At 33.6% G+C, this 16,825-nt stretch overlaps 1 protein-coding gene across 1 annotated transcript in view; it reads right to left on the reverse strand.

Moving 5' to 3' along the window:
• Window positions 1–16,825, reverse strand: part of LOC150090216 (ankyrin repeat and FYVE domain-containing protein 1) — a 199,065-nt gene that overhangs the window by 139,369 nt on the left and 42,871 nt on the right. Inside the window, exons 4-5 of the mRNA XM_090369021.1 lie at window positions 13,451–13,586; window positions 3,583–3,706 (exon numbers count right to left, since the gene is read on the reverse strand). Coding sequence (XP_090225147.1) covers window positions 3,583–3,706; window positions 13,451–13,586 — 260 coding nt within the window. The remainder of the gene's footprint in view (window positions 1–3,582; window positions 3,707–13,450; window positions 13,587–16,825) is intronic.

A 16,825-nucleotide genomic window follows, 5' to 3' on the forward strand; every position in this document is an offset into this window, starting at 1 on the left:
TGGTAATACTATGTTTATTCTTTGAGTGCATTGTGAGGAATATAAAAACTCTGAAGGGGAAGGAGAGGGGAGGGTCTTTGCACTGTTTCTTGGGATTTTGCCAAATCAGAATTCATCTAATTTTTTTTTTTTTTTTAACAGTACTCTTTAGGCATAACAGAGGCTTTATACAGACTTTGTTTTTACTGTAAAAATGAGCACCATCAAAATCAAACTTCAGGTATTATTTCAATACATCATTTACCTTGCCTGTCATGTGTTACAATTTCACCATCAGCAGTAGTTTTGAAATTTCATAACTAATATATGGACATATAACATGGGATAAAATAAATAAAATGAAATAAACTATCTGTAAGAAGCTCAGAAAATAAAAACTATAAACACAAAAGTTTATAGTTTTTATTTTCTGGGTAACAGGAAATGCATTTTCATTTCAGATCCCTTATTAACTAAAATATATTTGTAGAAATAAAGGTAAACTATATGTTATGGCTTGTACCATTAAAGTGCATATCAGCTGCAAAAGGAAAATTTAGAACTCATTAAAAGTAAGAAGCACCATACAGTAATTCAGTTGCTAACTGAAAGGTAACTGGTTTAATGAATAACAAATCATCAGGAAGACCTGGAATCACAGAGGAAATGGCAGCAGTTTTATGGCAAGTATTTCAGAGATGTCCATGAATATCGCAAAATTATTTCATTCCTAAATTAACACAATTAAATCTTTTGGACAGTATCTTCTTGCAGCAGAATGGACTCCTCTTTCACTATGCATTGAGAGAACAAAGGTTCCTAGCTGTATTTCCAATAAAAATGAATCAGAAGAAATAGATCATTTTCACGTCCAACTTGTTCTCCAGTAGATTTCTTTTTATGAGGGAATATTAAAAATGTGGTATAGTACTTCATCAAAAAAACCACATTATTTTGAGGAACACATGCTGATGGACTCAAAGCAGCTAAAACATTGGTTCTCAGATGTTCTTTTAATGGCATGGTGTGAAGGTAAATCAAGAAATTAAAATTATTGAGAAAATAAGTACTTCAACTTGCATAGAGTGTAATCTGTCTTTAATTTCTTAAAGGGTTACAGATTATTCTCAGGTGTTTCATGGTACTTCACATACCACTTCTTCAGTAACTGTAAAAATTGGATAATCCTGAACCCTCTACATTATTTGGCAACAAAAGCACACAAATAAGGATATCCCATTAGATGACCCATAGCCAATGGAAAAACTGGCCAGGATGCAACGTAGCACAATGACTAAGTATAATCACCTCAACACTCCTGAATAACCCAAGATCCATAAAAAATTCATATTGCCTACACAGACAACTCCAGGGCATCCATCTAGATAAGTGATTAAGTAATCTCATTTTACATAGACAACATGTCCTTCTCAAAAAAATAACCGCCATGGCACCACAAAACAAATTGGCCGAGTTATTATCATAGCTTCCTGTTTAAACCCTACCTTCCACCCAGTTACAAAAAGATATCCCGCACCTGAGAGACCTTTAGCTGTGGAAGGCTACTTCAGATTTTCCAACACCCTGTACAAACAAAATGTCAGGCCGGATATGGGCAACATCCAGCCTGACTTTTGCATTTGAAGAAACAGCTTTAGATAATTTTCCTCCTCATATCAGGGAAGATATGTCAATGACACATTAACCCTTTGGCCTCTGTGGATTAGAAGAATTACATTACTTCCACAGTTATTTAAACACCATATGTCCATGCATGAAATTTAAAATAGAAATTGAGAAAAATATCAGCATACCATTCCTAGATCTCTAATTAATGAAGTACAATATCTCTCTCTCTCTCTCTCTCTCTCTCTCTCTATAGAAATATACAAAAACTGCACAGACACCAGAGTTATCCTAAAATACACTAATCACTTATAAATAGATAAATAGGTATCCCTAAAAGTTTTATCCTTAGAGCATTCCAGTTATGCAAAGGCCAGGCACTCAAGGAAGAAATCAACAGAATTTCCCAAATATTTACAAATAACGGTTACCCACAAAAACAAACAAAAAAAGAAAAATATCTCCATACATGCTCACCTGACAACAAACCAGAAGGAAAAGCAAAAGGGTTCATCACCATCCCCTACATTCCCCAAATTTGTGATCAGATTAAGAGCATAGCTAAAAAAATATTAATTATACACCAGATTCGCTAAAACATAATAAAAAATATTATTAAACTCAAAATATTTGGCAGAAGATTATTTAAAAGAATAAAAGTCAGACATAGCTCATGGACAAATAACAAAGTCACATCATGACTTCCCCACATGGAGTAAGGATTGCCAGTGAGATTTTAAAAAAACTCCACTGTTTTAATAACCACCGACAAGTACTGAAAATACAGAATTTATAAAGAGGTTTTCGCAACCAAAAACTTAGATTATTTATTTCAATTAATATTGTTAGTATAATCAACAATATTAATTGAAATAAAGGTATGCAGATAAATAACCACATTCATATTTTTAAAAGCAGGTATTAGAAGAGTAAAACAAAAATAACAGCAGTAAGTTAAAAAATGGCTACAATTCAAGAATGAACCCCCCATTGCCCCTTCTAACATAACCTTCCACACAATTAAGAAGATGTTCACAAAGAATAGCTGCCAGGCAGATGACTAATCCCTAATGTTACTACAACACAACCTAAATGATATAACAGCAACACCTTTGAAACCAAGTTAATAACTAACCCCTACTTAACTTTGCCTAACCTGTGATTGGTCCAGGAGACCTTATCCTTGGATTTAATAAGTCACTTTAAAATTACCTTAGTTGAGAAATGTTATCCCATATACAAAGAGAGAGCTAATTTGATAAACAGTGTCTTGGTATATGAAGTTGATTGTGTAATAAAGACAAAATTTCAGGCATGTGAGTCTTAATTTTATTACTTTGTAATTAACTGATTAAGTTATCATCTAAAGTGCAGTTCTTTTATTCAACTATTAGCACTGTCTATTATATTAAAATTGATGTGGAATTAACTTAATGGTTAACTAATGGCTAACTAAGTCCAAATTCAAAAATAGTAAAGATCTTAAATATTAAAAGTAAGAAATGTGCAATTAAATTAAAAACTATAATTAATTTACCATAATTGTTTGTTCTGCTGTTTTTCCAGTCACTGAAGATGTGGTACAGTAAATGCAAAATGTCTGTAAATAATCTGTAACCCTTTAAGAAATTAAAGACAGATTACATTCTACACGGGGTTGAAGTGCTTAAAATTTTCTCACTAATTTCCATTAGCTTGAACATTTCCAAAGTTGAAGAATTGGATTAAACTCTATATCTTAAAAGATGGTGGTATTTTGAAGTTTAACAACCTGAAAATTATTAATATTAAAACTTTAATAAACTGGCTTTCAAAATGCATTTAAAAAGTGTTTACATCACATATACAACCAGAAAACAAGGGCTTGTCTAGGAAAACCTTGTATTCTCAAAAGCAATTCTTCAAATGGGTTTCTATTAACACCTACTTTATATTCCATTGAATCTATCTTATATCATTAAAAACTTTAACACTTACCCAATAGCTTGATATAAGTTCAGAGCAATGATTTTTCAAACCCACTGCTCCAATTTCATCTGCAGTCTGGTAGAATTTAATGCAATTAGATATATCTACAGATGACATAAGAGCTTTTTCACACCTAAAATAGTGGAGAAAAGTCATCTAAAAAACTGCATTTATATTTTACAAGAAACAGAAAATTTCATATAGTTAAATACAGTACATCTAAACATACGATAAACAAGAAATCAATTAATGTTTTCTATTTTTTTTAAGCAGAACTAAACTGCTTTTTTTTTATCTTGAATATTGGACATCTTCAACGTTTAAAACAAAGCGAGGAGAACCTGTTTTATTCCAGTGCAGGCACCTTGCAGTGTTACACAATTATATGTACTTAATGTGAATTTGCCTTTTACTAGCCAAGGATGCATTAAATACTGTATATTATGACAGAATAAAACAGCGGTCTCACTGAGTATGTTGCTCATCTCCTAATAGCATCCTTGGATTCTATTCAACGTTTAAAACAAAGGGAGGGGAACCTGTTTTATTCCAGTGCAGGCACCTTGCAGTGTTACACAATTAGATGTACTTAATGTGAATTTGCCTTTTACTAGCCAAGGTAGCCAGGTGGGAAGGAGCAGCAGTGCGTAGCACACGCTTCTTGATTAGACCAGGGTTCGAGCCCGTCACCACCAAATACGGAGGATGCGGAAAGGTCAGGGAATGACCACCGCATATCCCGGAGCAATATGGCCTTAGTTGCTAATGCTCCTAAAATCCAAATAACAAAACAAACAAACAACAAACTAGCCAAGGAGGCACTAAATACTGTATATTATGACAGAATAAAACAGCGATCTCACCCAGTATGTTGCCCATCTCCTAATAGCATCCTTGGATTCTGAACTGCATAAGTCCAAAGTAAAAGTAATCATAAGTACTTGAAACACAATATGTATTTAATTTATATTATAAGGAATATTTGAAGCTAAATATGTAAATGAGATGTGTGTATATGTTGCCTTTTTTTTTTTAAACTTGCCAGAAGCCAAATAGCATTAGCAAAGGCACATGATGCAAGAAAGCAAGCTTATATAGCATCACCCAAAAAAAAACAAAAAAAACCAAAAAAAAAAAAAAACCCTTATTTCACCCATCCACTTGCTCCAAATGATCAACTTCTACAACGACAGATGGAAGCAATATATGCTTTATGCTAAATAGAACAGTGGCAGTTACTACTGGGTGGGGGGCAGAGTTCTTCTGGACAGTTAGTTTGTTGACTAATTCTCGTTGAAGAATTTGGCACAAGGAAATAATCCTTTGCAATAACAGCTCATAACATGATTGGCAGCAAGTCATTTATGATTAGTATTATGTATCAGTCACATAGTGCAAGGAAGACAATGGCATTTGTTGCACTGGCCAAAAAAATAAAATAAACAGTATAATAAAATATAAAAATATAAAATATAAACAACCTACGTTTCTTTCCCTGCACAGATAACAATCCAGCTCACTTTTCCCCAAGATGCCAGCCTTAACTACCCCAGGAGTTAACTTATTCCAGTAATTAAAAACAATCAGGCTAAAGGAAAACTTCCCATGATCCAGTCTAAATCTCTTTCACTGTATGATTCTGATTAATTATGGAATACTTATGATTCTGAATAAATTGTAATAGCAAAAATTTTGTCCTCATTCATTTTACTACTCCCTCTCAAAGTCCTTACAAACTTCAATGAGATCCCCTAAAAGGTGCTTGCTTTCTAGGCTCTGTATTCACAATTTCTAAGTTTTCCCTCATATAGGTATCATTTTCCAGATAATAGATACTTTATTCATATCCTGAACAGCTTTGGCACATTTGTTGGAGAATGGTTTAGATAAAGGATGAATGAGGAATAACAGATTTCATCCCCACAAGAATAATATCAATAATGTCATCTCAGTAAATATTAGAATCAGGAGATTTAAAACACTCAGATAATCCTATTTAATACTTTTTTAATGCCAAACAATTTTAATGCCACTGCCCTATATGAGCTTCTCTGTAGCTGCCAAATACCATATTTCATCAATTCTAAGACACATTTTTTCATATTTTAACATCTCTGAAATTTGAGTGCATTTTACAATCGATGGGGTCTTACAATTGTTCTCAAAAAAAAGTTGTGGGAAGGGTAGTTGTTGGGCAGGAGGGAGCGCTGTGTAAGCTCATGCATATCTGTTCATCTTGTCACTTCAGTTGAGATATGTTCATTGGTGCTAGTACAAGTGTAACTAAAATTTAGGCCCCAAAAAATTTAATTATTTCAAAACAATTTCACTATGATGCCACATTGAAACAAAAACTTGTTGTATACACAGACAAGCATAGAAACAGAGCAGTGGGGCATAAATTTGATAGTAATGAAGCAAATATTCATCATTGGAGAAATGACCGCAACTCCATATTTTCTTGCAAAACAACACGTTTGGTTTTTACTTCAATATGAATAATTATCTGCTATTTATTGAAACAAAAGTCATATCTATTTCTGATGTGGTGTATATACATAGTTTGTTCCTTGTGATAAATTGTAATTACCAATATCCAAAGTTTAAAAATTATATTAAAAACTGTATGCATAATATAAATCAGCTTTTAAGAAGTCAACTGGAAGGTTTTAGGAAGTAGGTTGGGACACTGATTGGCACAATACCAATAAAATTAATCAAGCATGTTACTTCACCAGAGAATATTTCCATATATATCAAACTCTAGCTAAATGTTATTTTTTGTACTTTGTTGCAGCCTTCAGGGTTCCTCCTATATACCGAGCTAAATGTTATATGAAACTAGGCTGGTGGGCTCAGTGGATAACTTCCTCTATCTTAATTTATTATTTATAAAATAATGAAGACTAATGGATTAACAGCAGCTGCAAGCAGAGGAAAAAGCTGTTCTTGTGCCACTTCTATTGGCAGATGCAGAAGCCTGGAAAGCAAGATGTCGGGGATTACAACAACTGCTGGGTGGATCCTCATGGGACAAGCAAATACATGGGCTATGATAGAATTAAAGCAAAAACAGGTGCATGTACACTTGCTTGTATACTAATGCTGGAGGAATAGTAAACAAATTTGATGAATTTGAGGTACTAGTTAATTCATAAAATGAGGACAATGTAGAGATATCAGAAATTTGAATATGGTGAGTGGCAGTTAACATAATCTACTGCTGTGGCATTTCCTTAAAACATAACTACTGCCAAGAGTAAAAGGAAAGGATTGTTTTCATAATGGCAATTACAATGGGATTATTTTTTTTTTAAATTCCTATTGGGACCAACTGATGACACTACCAATTGCTAACTCTAAATGGCAAGCATTCAGAGAAGTAATGGAAAAGCCACTAAGCTTTTTACAGACAAAAGAAAATAAAGCAGCTGGGGGCTTATGGAATCTATCCAACTATATTAAGAGAAGGAACAAAAGAGATAAGCAAACCTTTAACCATAATTATAAGAGCATCCTTGGATTCAGAGGTAGCTCCCTATAAATTGGAGATGGGTAAATGTCTCTCATATTCATAAAGGGGGATTAGAGGATAATATGAATAATTACAGACATTCTAAGGAAAATAATAGAGTCAGTAGTTAAAGAAGTAATGCAGGGCCATCGAGAATGCAGCTATACACAAATCACAGAACAGATTTGTTAAAGGGCAGTCTTGTCTAAACAATCTAACTGGCTACCATGATGCAGTAACAAAAAAGTAAAAAATTAATTTGAAATCATATAGATTACATTAAAACTTTTAACACTATTCCACAGGAAAGAGTGTTGTATAAATTGGAGCAGTGTGGTATTAGAGACAAGTTACTGCTATGGATAGATGGTTGGTTGAGTGGCAGAAGACAGAGGGAGTTATAAATGGGCACTGCTCTTCTTGGAATAGTGTTATTAGTTGAGTCCATCAAGGTTTCTTACTAGCCCTATTATTTTCAATATTTATTAACGATAGTGATGAAGGCATATCATACTTAAGGACCAATTTGTAGATGATACAAAGATTGACAGAGTGATTAATAACAAGAATTGGGGTATGCTGTTGCAACAAGATCTAGAAAAATTAGGCAGATGAGTTGCTGAGAAGTGGCAGAAATCCTAGCTTAACATACCAATTAGGTGGTACTCTACTCAAGGTAGTAGAAAACAAAAAAGACCTTGGGGCAACTGTGCAGTCAAGCATGAAGTTATCTCAGCAGTGCAGACAGGCTGTTAGGGCAGCTCATTGAGTTCTGTCAATGATACACAGGAATCATCAACTTCTGTATCTTCGCTACTGTTTAGTCTGTGAAGCCTTTTAGTTATGCCTTTTAGTTCATATAAAAAATGTTAACAATGCTGTTTTCAGGAGTGGGGAAGGGATGATGTTATTCCAGATAGCCATTTTATGAAATTCCCTTCACATTGTTCTCTCAGAAATCTGCTGTAAGGTCCTTGACTAACTGTTTGTGGCACTTCTTGTCTTGTTTGAAATCATTTTTTGTTTACTAGACATGATATTCATCACTGATCACAATCACTTAACACAGACTTTCGACCACAATTCTGCAGCTGAGTTCTGGGTTATTTTGATTTCCACCATTCCTTAGAAACTCTCTTTACTCATCTTTCTGAAATACCAGCAAATTCAGCTACTTTGATAACAGGATGCCCTTTAGACCTAAATGCTATTATTCCTTTTTGCCACTCACTAACTTCTTTTCTGTGCTCATCTTTCATGGTGGAAACCCCTGCATCTTCTTTTCACAACTGTTATACCTATAAATAAACAAAACAGGTTAACCTTAAACTCTAATTTCAGTGAAGTAAGCAAACAAATGTAGAAGGCGCACATGTCCAATCTGTTACACGTCCTAAATACTACATGCAATTAATTTTTTGTCCAATGTCTGTATAAATTTTTTTTGTGGTGTGTAGTGTCCTTCACTAAGATGCCAAAGAAACACACTCTTTGGCAATCTCTCCTATTTTGTCTGTCTTTTCTCTAAACACTACTCCCTATACTGAAATTCTGTATCTCTGTGTGACACAGTCCCTGATATCCCTACAATGTCTGCATTTAGCAACATAACCAGTACTTCATCAAATTTATTTACTATGCTCCTGGCATTAGTGTATATGAAGATATATATGCATCTGTTTTCCACTTAGTTACCTTAACACAGCTCACATACTTGCTTGTTCCATGAGGACCTCCAGCAGGTCTTGCAATCCCAACACACCTTGTTTCCCAAGCTGCTGCATGATCCAAGAATGCAAGAATCACTTCACCTCCTCCGCCTGCAGCTGTAGTTAATCTGTCTGCGTATTCCCCCAAGCTAGCAGTTTTCCGACACTCCTACCACTGCCTCCATATCATCAGCAAGTATTCTTGCTCCCCTTCTACTTCAACATATCCCATCCCTCTAAATCTTGTTAACAAGCACAGACCACACTGAGAAAAATTCCCACAAGCCTTCCACAGTCTCTCCAGGGTCAAAATATTTCACAAGGCTCTCATCACATGTACTCCCTCCCTCCTATTGTATCTGGATAGAATTGCAGACACTTTCTAATTTAATCCTAACTTGCAACTTTAGCTCAATATTGTCCTGTACTTGTTAAGCAAGTCTTCAGATCTCTTACTATCATTACTGCCAACATGTACACCAATATCTCCTCTAAAAAGTCATAAACTTTTGCCTCTGGCAGGCATTCCCTGGTCCTATTCTATCTAAATAATCTGATAGCCATACCTTAATATAAAATGCAGATGCTGTCAGCAAAATGTACAAGTTTTTTCCTGCTTAAAATTACCAAACTCCAGCTTTTTGAAAGTCAAAATGCAGCAGCTATAACTTTGTAAATTCCTTTGATAAATCATTTTTTGTTAAACGTTTTTAAATAATTTCTAAATTATTTGAGAATTAAACTTCTTGGTATTTTTTTTTAATTTTAAACATCTTTTCAATAAAAGCATGATCAAAAATTATTACTACCTTCTGCAGCAATTCAGCTTTTGAAAATATAGCCTGGGATCAAATCTAGATCCAAACAAAGCCCTAGATTTTCCCCTGGATTAAAAAGGATTCCATACAAAATTTAGTTACAGTAAACTCCACAAGGTCTGAATATTAAAGGAACACACAGATAGATGAATTTTCTTATTACTATATATATAAGATTTACAAAAAACATAGTAATTAAAATTATACATCTTGAAAGTGATGATGTTATCGAAATCTATTTCTTCATACAGCATACTCCATAAAGATATATATATATATATATATATCTTTAATGCTGTATGAAGAGATTCTATTTTATCTAGATGATTTGCATAAAAGCATTGCCCAAAATTACCACACTCATTTGAATTTCACTATTTCTTACTTGGACTAAATATGAGGACTTATTATTTTATTTACAAAAGTTAAGAGGTCAATTTTACTGTGTTTATAATCACTCTCATAATATTAATGGAGTGCTAATTGAATTAATTACCATTTTCGCTTATATTAGAGAAGATATTTGTTTTCTTATCCTTTGATATTCTGTGAAGCAAGTAGATGGATCTAGGTTTTCTATTTATGGCCAAGTTTTTCCATGTTTCTGTTTATTGACTCCACTTTCTCAAAGGTACAATAATCATTTTCCAACATAATAATCAATTTACATAGTAGGCTCAACAGAAACTTGCTTGAAACACAGCATTCAAGAATATTGTACCATCCCACACCATACATCTATAAGATTTAGTTGTGTGTAATATGTTTGAGGGAAAGTGATTAGCAGCTGCATGATCTGCAGAAGATAATACATTTCATGTGTCATATTTCACAATCATACAAAAATGTCTGGCATGCTATTATAGTTTTTAGATGCTAAAGTTCATTTTAGAATATAGGCGGCATATGATAATTCTTGTGTTTCTAAGTTCAGCAGTCAACTAAGTATATGCCAAGGCTAGGCCCATCATGCGGCCCTAATTCCCATCAATATTACTGCTGATAACAGAAATACAAAATAACATAAAAAAATAAAAATAATAAAATTTTCACACATCCATTCCCTCCTTGAATACGACAGATGGAAGTTTGTTCCAGTAATCAACTACCTGCTGGCTAAAGGCAAATTTCCTCACATCTATTCTAAAACTGTCTTCCTTCAATTTCAGTTTATGCCCCCTCAGGTTCGTAATCTGAGCAAGCAGAAGAATCCCATCACAACTGAGCCAGTTCAACCCATTCAAGACCTTATACACCTCAATCAGATCACCTCGCCGGTGCCTAGTCTCCGGACATCACAATTTGCAGAACTTAAGCCTTTCTTGTTAAGAGGACCCTTTCGTATCCCTCACCAATCTTGTTGCTCTTCTCTTACTTGCTCAAGCAACTCTACATCCTCCCTAAAATGAGGCCTCCAGACCTGTACACAATACTCATGATCCAAGTGTGGTAATTTTGGGCAAGGTGTGGCTTTGATTTTATGATTTTATTTGTATACAAATAAAATCATCAAGCTCCCTGTTAGAATTTAATAAGCTTCTGTCCTCCAATTCCCTAAAGAATTCCTCATGTGTGAATGTAGATGCAAAATACTCATTTAGCTTGTCAGCTATCTGAGCAGGATCATCAACAGTCGAACCATCGATATTAAGTAGACCAATCTGATTCATCCCCCTCCTTCTAGAGTTTATACAAGTAAAGAAGCCCTTGATGTTTTTCTTAGCATCCTTTGCAAAAGATTTCTCGTAATATGCCTTTGCTTGCCTAACCTCCTTTGTGACTTGATTACAGACTAGCTTATATCTACCATAAGCTTCTGTGTCGCCTGATAATTTATATGCATCCCATGCATTTTTCTCCTCTGCCACAAGTCTTATTAGTTCATCTGACATCCATTTAGGCCTAAACCTTGAACAGTATTTCTTAATTGGTATGAAAATCCTAGTAGCTTCCACGATAAATTCCTTGAATGCTTCCCATTTAGAATTTGCTGTTGGTAGCATCATCAGTTGGCCCCACTGTATAGAATTTAAAAACTGTCTGAGAACACTGTAGTCACCTTTGTGAAAGCAAAAACGCTTCCCTTTACTGCTGATGGTAATGATATCTTTAAGTCCCACATCAGTACACCGTGATCACTGCCACCTGATGGTTTCTTTATCTGCAAATTCTTAATGCATGAATAATCACTACTGATAACCAGATCAAGAGTTTTACTCTCTCTGGTTGCCTCTTGAATATACTGCTGCTGCAGAAAACAATCATCCAATAAATCCACAAAAGTCTTGCTAGTGTGCGAATGACCAACCCACAAGTTCCAGTCAGGACCTTGCGGTACTCAAGATCACGTGCTCAATAAGAATGAGTATATATCCCTGTATCATTTGATGAGATACAATAAAAATTAAAATAATGCTTTGCAGAAGACTAAGATTGATAAACACAGTGTCATTAGTGAAATCCATTGTGCAGTGGAACATTTACATTCTCTCTTAATGACTAATGAATTTTTTTTTTTTTTTTTTTTTTTTAACAAAAAAATTCAAAAAATTCTTAACATTATTCAATATGATGAGTGACTAGGGCATTATTATCCCTTACAGTTCTGGATCTCTCCCTTTGCAATTTCCATATTGCCGAACTGCTAAAAAAAGGCATTGAAGTTATGCTGATTTCAGTCAGAGAATAAAGTGCTCTAGAATGTATTGGTTTCATCATCATACAGAATTCGCATACTGTGAAAACAATATGTGAATAGTTGAAACACTTGAGAAATTAAACTGTTATTCTATAAATGTACGGAGACCATATACTATTTTGGACTCGTGGACCTTCACACGCATGTGTGAATAGCACGATTCACATTGGTTAACGGTAATAATCTTGCCGCAATGCACCTATTTTAAAGTATAAGAGAGCGGATATTGTTTTAACTTGTTACTTCTTGTGAGCACGGTACAACCGAAATACCTGGTCATGTATTAAGAAGTTCAGCCTAATAATATTTTAATATGGTTTTAATTTAATATAGTTTTAATACAGTTTGAGAATTGTCTTCTCTTTCTGGTCTATCATTGCTGATGGGTTTAGTTTGGGGTAGGTTGATGTGCATCGGCTGTACTTGGCTCTTCCTTGATAGCAGTTAGCAGACTATGTGAATTGAAGACAAGTTTAGTTTTATATTATATCACATAATTTAACAATCCTTTAATAGGGATATGTTCACGTTTTAAGACAAAGATTTTATATTACAATAACCGGATCAATTTGGTGTGAGTGTCGGGTCAAGATTTCCTACAATAAAGGTTTGTTTGTTTGTTATTTTGGATTTTAGGAGCATTGGCAACTAAGGCCATATTGCTCCGGGATATGCGGTGGTCATTCCCTAACCTTTCCGCATCCTCCGTATTTGGTGGCGACGGGCTCGAACCCCGGTATAATCAAGCGTGTGCTACGCACTGCTGCGCTCCTTCCCACCTGGCTACGGAGGCCTACAATAAAGGTATGATATCGATCTTATATTTAAACAAGAGTACTTAAAGTAGAAAAAATTGGGCTTCATTGCTCTTACACTTTGAAATTTGTGAAAACAATGGATGCATCTCTTTAAGGTAAGGATTACTTAAGTCAATACAAATGCAAATTGTTTGAAATTTTCTTTTTGATGTTTTTTAATTTTTTTTTTTCAATTGCTATGCTATTCATACGAAGTTTTTCCCTGCTTGATTAGATCTGTGTAAACTTAGATAATACTAAAATATACAAAATATATACATAATACTAAATAAAAAAAAGTTACTTATTAATATAACTCAATATTTATAGTATTTTATTACTTATCAAGCAAGCTGTCCAGATTAAATCTCTTTGCCATTCTCATTAAATCAAGGAGAAAAGAGACTGACTGTCCTAGGTCAATTTGATCTGTATACACCCATTTCATTAAAGTTAGTCCTATATCTTGTGGAATATCTGAAACAAAAGGAATCATAAAATTACTGATATTAAAAATTATTTAATAATAAAAGCAAAATAAAGTGACCTTAAGTGAGGAAATTACAAATTCTCAGAAACCGCAATAAATTCAAACTTGACCAAAAAAAAAAAATTAAAAAAAAAAAATAATAATATATATATATCTGTTAAGTGAATAAAGAAAGTGTTTTGATTTGCGAAAACAGCAATGCTATTCTGACAAATGTACACTCAAGGCAATATTAAAATTAACAAACAAAAACTTTCACCTCTACTTATATACATTACCTGCAAAGTGTAGAATCCAGACACTATACAGAATGCCTAGACAATGTATAGAATGCCTGGCAAAGTATGAAATAAACTAAACTTTTCTTTATCATCCTATGATATCATTATTACGTGAATCACAGTTCTAACTTTTATACAAAGGCATATTTGGGGAAATACTGCCTTCATATCTTGCTGTTAAATGAATATATACCTGTTATAAGTACTAAATAAAATATAAAAAATTATAACAAACTTTGGAGACTTTCCATCCTCATTACATTTATTAAATGCATTTCTTCCCACTACTATGTTCCTAACTTTATAGAATTTTTTTAACCCCAGGGGCTCACATCTGGCGAGTATGGGCTTAGCACATCCAGGGTCCTGAGCTGGATATCATCATTCTTCTTTTTCTTGGTGATTCCCTTCTACTTCTCTCTCTCTCTCTCTCTGAGTAATTCAGAAAAAAAATTTTTTTGGCTGGTGCAGCATAAGCCTCAGACTTCCTTGCACCATATGACTAATAATAAAAATAACAACTTTTTCTTTTTATATATTTATACCATTTATTAATTTTGCACCTTATATTTTGTATAAAAATATTACAATAAATTTTTGCATCCACAATATCCCTAATTTTATATTTCTGAATTTTTTTTACATAAACACGATTATAATTTAACCCATAATATGGTCCTGTTTGAATTTTGTGGACAGAGATTTTTACCATAGTGTACTATTTCTTTAATTGCAGTGAGCAGATTTTTTATTTGTTTGATTCAGAAAACCACACTATCTGCTTTGAAATTTTTCAGAATATATTGTTAACTTTTCAAAATTCACAAAATAATTTCTTAAATATATCATTAACAATCTAAAACTCATCCTCTTAAATGTATTTTCTTAACATAGATTTCATGAAACTAAATCCTATTCCAGGACTGAAATTAAAAAAAAAACAACTAAATAAAAAATTAATAGTATAAAATAAACTGAGTTGGGATCTAGTAGGGCCAATGCAGTTATTAATACTATATTCAGCCCAGATCTTGTTGGGCCAGAAAAGTGAGTTGAAGGAATTATTTTTACTAAATGATCTCTGTCTACAAAATTCAAAGAGGACCATATGTAATTTTATAATTATGAAAAAAATTTGGAATATTGTGGAAGTGAAAATTTATTGTAATATTTTTATACAAAAATACAGTAAATAAGGCACAAAATTATTATACAGTATAAATATATAAAAGACAAAAAGAAAAAGTTAAAAAAATTCAATATGTTAGAACACAATAATGGAAAACATTTAATAAACGTAAAGAGGATGGAAAGTCCCAAAAGTTTTCGTATTATAAACATTTTTTATATTATATTTAGTACTTATTATAGGTATATATTCAACTTAACAGCAAGATATCAAGAGCATTATTCCCCTCCCCCAGTATACTTTTGTATAAAAGTCGGAATTGTGATTCACTTAATAATGGTATCATCTTATGATACCATTATTAAGTGAAAAGTTTATTTCACACTTTGCCTGGATTCTACATTCTTTCAGTAACATATACACCACGTACTTGAGCATTGGATGTACAAATAGGTGGTGTTAAGAGTTTTATAAATTTGTTTTTTTAATTTCATGGTACAGGAACTCCCCGCCTTACGCAATACTCTACTTATGCAAATTCGACTTTATGTAAGTTTTTGCCAGCCAGTGCAAACTGAAAAAAATATGGAAACATATTTTGCATTTGTAGGGATAAATGGAGGTATTCTGAAAATATTGTAATGTGAACCCAATAACATATTGTTTTTTTTTTTTTTTTTTTGGTAATTTGTTTCAAATCCTTGGAAGTTTAAAATTTTGCTATATTACTAAGCTATTTATCTCTCTCTAAAAGGTCATATTTATAATGGAAATTGCACTACACTTTCATCGTTATCATATGTTCCCGTTATAAGAATCAATTTTGAATGTTTGTTTGTTTATTGGGTTTTTAGGAGCATTAGCAACTAAGGCCATATCGCTCCGGGAATATGCGGTGGTCATTCCCTGACCTTTCCGCATCCTCGTATTTGGTGGTGACGGGCTCGAACCCCGGTCTAATCAAGAAGCGTGTGCTACGCACTGCTGCTCCTTCCCACCTGGCTACGAAGGCGCCTCAATTTTGAATGCCTTTGTGATATTTTTCTAAAGCAAGTTTCTCGAGGTCATGACCAAAAAAAAAAAACAAAAACTATTTGCTCTTTCTATGTTATAGGGCTTTTCTGTTAGCGCAATCTATAAAAGGGAAGTAAACTCGATCTTACTGCATTTGCAATAATACCGATAACTGGAATTCTGTGGGTTTTTACGTTATTATGGTGAAATGAGTTTCCCTTCACTGAAATCTTCAATCATATAAAAAACAAAATTTCAGAAACTTCTCTTCATTCCTATTTACGTATTACAATGATGAAGGGAAAATGCAAGTGCTGGCAGTACTAAGAAAAGAAACAAGATTCATTTAGAAATGAAGATGATTAATTAAGAAGTACAACACAGGACAAAGTTTGTCCTGCGTTGTACTTCTTAATTAATCATCTATTGCAAGGAATTAGGTCTCACTGCTTCAACAGTGAATACTATTTTAAGGGACAGTGAGCATATAAAAGAACATGTCAAAGGATCAATGAACTGTTGATCTTAAGTTCAACAGTTCAGGTGCTATATCGAAGATGGAACAGCTATTAATAATATGGATGGAAAATCAGATTCAGAAGCAAGTGCCCCTGAGCTCAATGGCCATTCAAGCAAAAGCAAGAAGTATTTATGAAGATATTAAGCATACAATGAACCCCCCAACCCAAGTTCGTGGCAAGCAACAGGTGGTTTAATAGGTTCAAGCATCGTGCTAGTTTCCAAAACATTAGAGTATGCGGTGAACTCACCAGTGCCAATTCTGCAGCTGCAGAGAAATTTT

Source organism: Mastigoproctus giganteus, chromosome 2, assembly GCF_048544385.1.
Source record: "Mastigoproctus giganteus isolate SK-2022 chromosome 2, ASM4854438v1, whole genome shotgun sequence".
In the NCBI taxonomy this organism is placed as follows: domain Eukaryota; kingdom Metazoa; phylum Arthropoda; class Arachnida; order Uropygi; family Thelyphonidae; genus Mastigoproctus; species Mastigoproctus giganteus.